This window comes from Schistocerca serialis, chromosome 7 (assembly GCF_023864345.2).
Source record: "Schistocerca serialis cubense isolate TAMUIC-IGC-003099 chromosome 7, iqSchSeri2.2, whole genome shotgun sequence".
NCBI lineage: Eukaryota > Metazoa > Arthropoda > Insecta > Orthoptera > Acrididae > Schistocerca > Schistocerca serialis.
The window spans coordinates 189,002,296-189,008,295 of NC_064644.1; the positions used below are offsets into that span (position 1 = coordinate 189,002,296).

Genomic DNA, 6,000 nt, shown 5'->3' on the forward strand with positions numbered 1-6,000 from the left:
ATATACCCACCACACGTAAAGACTCGAGCGCGCGCGCACACACACACACACACACACACACACACACACACGTACATTTTTATAATCTGCACGGGTTTACAACACCGTACATGGCACTGTACTTACTGTGGCGCCAGATCAAACAACAGGCATCCTTGTCACTGCCGTCAATAGTAAAAATGTTTCAAATGGCTCTGAGCACTATGGGACTTAACATCTGAGGTCATCAGTTCCCCAGATCTTAGAACTACGTAAACCTAACTAACCTAAGGACATCACACACATCCATGCCCGAGGCAGGATTCGAACCTGCGACCGTAGCAGTCGCGCGGTTCCGGAATGAAGCGCCTAGAACCGCTTGGCCACTGCGGCCGGCTCGTCAATAGTAAAATACCTTATAAAGTCGATAGTAAAACGTACTGACAAACTTAATCATCGTGTAGTATATTTTACTCATGACTGTATAATGTATCACACTGTTGCCGGCAGTGACGGTTTTTATTTAATGTGGCGCCACTATAAGAACGTTGCCGTGTAGGCTGTTATAAATAATTTTACGATAGCTGAAGATGGTCAGATGACAGAGACTGATGTTTGCAAATATTTATTCCACTGGAATATAACTTTCTTATGTAGATGTTCTGTTATTGGAAAGAATTACGAGGTAGTTTGAGCTGCTACCATTGGGTTACCTTCTTCAGCTTCTTCCACGACGTCGTCGTCCGTCTCTTCGGACGACAAGCGGAGGGTACCCTGCAGGCAGTCGGCTGCCATGTCGTCAGGGAGTCCGGAAGCGTAGCAGAACCTGCTGAGCAGGGACCCCAGCTTGGGCCGTGGTCTGGCAGTGTAGAAGGTGCACTGGTGACGCACACAGTCCACAAGGTTCAGTTCCTGTCGTTTTCCACCGTCTGCGCACCCTCTTGCACTCGACAATAGAGTAGCGACCGAGGAGATCCTTGGAACTGCGCCCAGGAGCCTCCGTGCATCGATTTATATGCGACAGGCCTCTGAAGTAATTTTCAGAGTCGTCTGTGGCAGTTTTTCGGTTCTTTTTCTGGCTTTGGGGCTTTAAAGTGCATGCAGTGGCACGCCAGTAGGTAGGCCTATACCCCTTCGGGGCGCTTCGTAGACTCCTCGGCTGGTGGGAGAGTTGCTGGCGCCTTCTGGTACAACCGCGCTCCGCGAAAGTAGGCGAATGCATCCAGACAAAGAGACGGGCGCTGCGCTCAGTGTACGGGGACTGGCGTAAGGCGCGTACACGGGTCGGCGACGGCGTGCAGACTGGAGGAGCGGCCTGGGGCACCTGGTGGCGGCTTCCGGCGGCGGTCACGGGCCGGATGCGCGCCGCGACACGATGCGTCACTACGCCACACCGCAGCACGGCGCGCTGGCCGACGCGCATCCGGCCGCCTCGTTCGTGGTGCATTCCTGGGCGACGCGGCGCGGTCGACGACGCCTAATGGCGCGCTAGCCCCGCCCAGGGCAGGGGGCCGCACCTACTGGATGACTACATTACCCAGCACAAGTGCTTGTCACAGCCTCGTAACGCACTGGCTGGAGTCACAATGTAACGTCTGCCCTAGTGCTGGGCAGTACGAGGAGAAGCGATGACTAACAAGCTGTATTGAAGACACTCCTCCACCACCAAAAAATTTCTGTTAAAACAGATTTATGGGACACTCCGTCAGTACCTGGAGGACGGGTGGAAAGAGCACATTGAAGACCTCTGTGAGAGGGAGAATTTCTCTCATGTGATTAAAGAAGAAACAGGACCCGATTTACAAGAGACAGCGGATCCAATATTAGAATCAGAATTTAAGAGAGCTTTGGAAGACTTAAGATCAATTCAGGCAGAAGGGATAGATAATATTCCATCAGAACTTGTAAGGTGGCAGACTTTGCACCTTACATGATGCAAAATCAGTTCTAATACACCGAATAATAATTGATAATTGGCCCACCGGTAGGAGAGAATGGACACAGAAAAGGAAGGCGTGTGTGTCATGTCAGACGAACGAGATGAGCTCAGAGGCTGGAACACGGCTGGAACCCCTAAGGAAAGTGTTTATGTCATGTCAAGCTAACGGGATGACCGCGGCCGGACCGCTTTGTCGGCTGGCACTTCAGACCACCAAAGACGTTCGGAGACGCTGGGCCATCACAACAAGAAGCGAGAAGGAACTATATGCGAAAGAGGGAAAGACGATTTCGCGCCACAGTGGAAAGTTTGCGGAAGACTGTGATGGGATTGGCGCAGAGCGCGTAGAGATACGTGTTGAAAGTTTGGCGGCAACAGTAACCGCGGGAGAATTCTGTGTCGTGGTTGGGTGCAAACGCGCACGGATACATGGAAGTCTGCATCGTGATTGACTACCAACGCACACGGATCCATGCGGCGAAGAACGGCCAGGTTTGCAAAAACGCTGAAGGTGGACTCTGGGGTCGGCTGTGGAGGAGAGCAGTCGCGGTGTCTGGCTGCTCTGCTTGGAGAGCGTGGAGAGAAGTAGGTTGGAGAAGTTACCGGCATTGAGTCAAGTGATTACTCTCCATGTCTGAATAGTGTAGAGCATACGACTCCACACACGTAGCATTATCTGTTCCTCTGAGGAGAGAAGCAGATTTGTACTAACTTGTGGTGTTCATATGCAATCTGAAGTGCACCTTTGCTCCCGCGCACTTAAGTCGACCAACTACTCTTGGCATATGTGCAAGTAGCTTGAGTATTGACTAGTGACAGACTCCGCAACTGAACACTTAGGTACAGGAGTTTACGGACGCAAACCACGTCCACGTTGGAGATTAAAGCCAAGCTCGCTCACGGGAAAGACGGCATCACGACGTTGGCTGGCCCGACCGTCGTAATCATCACGGAGAATTACGGTGATATTAGCAATCATTAGCCAAAGTAGGGCACTGTAATTCTAAATGAGTTTGTATTCCGCTAGCTCTTTGACTGGCGCTCTCTGAGTCTGTGTCCGTTCAGGTAGAACTTCAATAGAGTCACTTGCGGGTTCAGTGTTGACTTAAGTAGTTAGGAAAAGAGGATGCATTGTGCCAATGATAGGCTAGTTAGGTTAGCGAGTGTATTGTATTGTCATGTTAGGCTGGAAATATTGCTCATCCTGTTTTCTGAATAAATCTTAATTTGGTATCATATGCTAATCACCGCATTATCGATTTCGTAGCTAGCAATCACCATATTCTTGTTTAATAATTAGAGTGTAATGATAATTTCGATGCAAATGATATTGGGGGCATAACCGCGCGTTTAAATAGAGACAACTTAAGTCAGATAGCAACTCATGGTCGACTAAGACTACCAATAGATATTTTTCAATATATCGATAATCATACAATAAACCGCCCGTACGTTGCAAACTTCTAAAATCGTTGGGGGAAGTGTGTAGAATGTACGAGTATGGCGGCTTTCGGAAAAATATCATCCACACTATTCTGAAGATTGTAAGAGCTGACAAGTGCGAGAATTATCGTACAACCGGCTTAACAGCTCATGCATCCAAGTTTGCTAACAAGAATGATATAAAGAAGAATGGAAAAGAAAATTGAGGATGTGTTACATAACGAACAGCTTGGCTTTATGAAAGGAAAAGGCACCGGAGAGGGGTTTCTGACATTGTGGGTGATAATGGAAGCAATTCATAAGAAAATTCAAGACCCGTTCATAGGATTTCTCAACCTCGAAAAAGCATTCGATAACGTCAAATGGTGCAAGATGTTCGAAATTCTGAGAAAATTAGGGGTAAGCTGTAGGGAGAGACGGGTAATATACAGTATGTACAAGAGGCAAGACAGACTACTAAGAGTGGATGACCAAGAACGAAGTGCTCGAATTAAAAAGGGTGTAAGACAAGGATGTAGTCTTTCACACCTACTGATCAATCTGTACATCGAAGAAGCAATGATGCAAATCAAAGAAAGGTTCAGGGGTGAAAGTAAAATTGAAGGTGAAAGGATATCAATGATACGATTCGCTGGTGACATTGCTAGCCTGAGTGAAAGAGAAGAATTACATGATCTGCTGAATAAAATGAGCAATCTAATGAGTACAGAATACGGACTGAGAATAAAGTAAAGAAAGTCCAAGGTACCGAGAAGGAGGAGAAATGGAACTTGCGAGAAACTTAACATCAGGACTGAAGGTCACGAGCTAGATGAGATTAAGGAATTCTGCTACCTAAGCTGCAAAATAATAACCAATGACGGACGTAGCAAGGAGGTCATCAAAAGCAGACTAGCACTAGCAAAAGAGCATTCCTGGCCAAGAAAAGTCTACTAGTGCCAAACACAGGCCTTAATTTGAGGAAGAATATTTTGAGAGTGACATTTCGAGCACAGCACTGTATGGTAGTGAAACAGGGATCGTGAGAAAACCGGAACAGAAATGGAATACATCCAGCAAATAAATGAAGACGTAGGTTGCAAGTGCTAGTGCTGTCACAGGAGAAGAATTCGTGGCGGACCGCATCAGATCAGACAGAAGACTGATGACTCACAGAAAAAACCTGGAGGAAAACAGACGTACGCTATTTGATCGAAAGTATCCGGACACCCCTACGTAATATAGAATTGACCACCAGATATTACGAGAGGCGAACACGTCAGTATACAGTGAGATGACAGTAGTTATGTAATATCTCCTAATATCGTGTTGGGCCTTCTTTTTCCCGGCGCAGTTCAGCAACTCGACGTGGCTTGGACTCCATATATCGTTGGACGACCTCTGCAGAAATACTGAGCCATGTCGCCTCTATATCCATCCATAATGGCGAAAGTGTTGCCGGCGAAGGATTTTGTGCACGACTGATCTCAGCTCTGGATTATGTCCCATAAATGTTCGATGGGGTGGCCAAATCATTCTTCCGAATTTCCCGGAATGTTTTTCACGCAAATCACGAACAATTGTGGTGTGGTGACGTGGCGCATTGTCATTCATAAAAAACCAATCGTTATTTGAGAACATGAAGTCTATCAGTGGCTGCAAATAGTTTTCAAGTAGCCGAACATACGAGGTGCATTCAAGTTCTAAGGCCTCCGATTTTTTTTTTTCTAATTAACTACTCACCCGAAATCGATGAAACTGGCTTTACTTCTCGACGTAATCGCCCTGCGGACGTACACGTTTTTCACAACGCTGACGCCATGATTCCATGGCAGCGGCGAAGGCTTATTTAGGAGTCTGTTTCGACCACTGGAAAATCGCTGAGGCAATAGCAGCACGGCTGGTGAATGTGCGGCCACGGAGAGTGTCTTTCATTGTTGGAAAAAGCCAAAAGTCACTAGGAGCCAGGTCAGGTGAGTAGGGAGCATGAGGAATCACTTCAAAGTTGTTATCACGAAGAAACTGTTGCGTAACGTTAGCTCGATGTGCGGGTGCGTTGTCTTGGTGAAACAGCACACGTGCAGCCCTTCCCGGACGTTTTTGTTGCAGTGCAGGAAGGAATTTGTTCTTCAAAACATTTTCGTAGGATGCACCTGTTACCGTAGTGCCCTTTGGAACGCAATGGGTAAGGATTACGCCCTCGCTGTCTCAGAACATGGACACCAGCATTTTTTCAGCACTGGCGGTTACGCGAAATTTTTTTGGTGGCGGTGAATCTGTGTGCTTCCATTGAGCCGACTGGCGCTTTGTTTCTGGATTGAAAAATGGCATCCACGTCTCATCCATTGTCACAACCGACGAAAAGAAGGTCCCATTCATGCTGTCGTTGTGCGTCAATATTGCTTGGCAACATGCCACACGGGCAGCCATGTGGTCGTCCATCAGCATTCATGGCACCCACCTGGATGACACTTTTCGCATTTTCAGGTCGTCATGCAGGATTGTGTGCACAGAAACCACAGAAATGCCAACTCTGGAGGCGATCTGTTCAACAGTCATTCGGCGATCCCCCAAAACAATTCTCTCCACTTTCTCGATCATGTCGTCAGACCGGCTAGTGCGAGCCCGAGGTTGTTTTGGTTTGCTGTCACATGATGTTC

At 47.6% G+C, this 6,000-nt stretch overlaps 1 protein-coding gene across 1 annotated transcript in view; it reads right to left on the bottom strand.

Moving 5' to 3' along the window:
• LOC126412962 (ankyrin repeat and SAM domain-containing protein 1A-like) overlaps nucleotides 1–1,426 on the bottom strand; it is a 209,926-nt gene extending 208,500 nt beyond the window's left edge. Inside the window, exons 1-2 of the mRNA XM_050082854.1 lie at nucleotides 1,259–1,426; nucleotides 693–858 (exon numbers count right to left, since the gene is read on the bottom strand). Of these exons, the coding sequence (XP_049938811.1) occupies nucleotides 693–858; nucleotides 1,259–1,426 (334 nt within the window). The remainder of the gene's footprint in view (nucleotides 1–692; nucleotides 859–1,258) is intronic.
• Nucleotides 1,427–6,000: the final 4,574 nt, after the last annotated feature.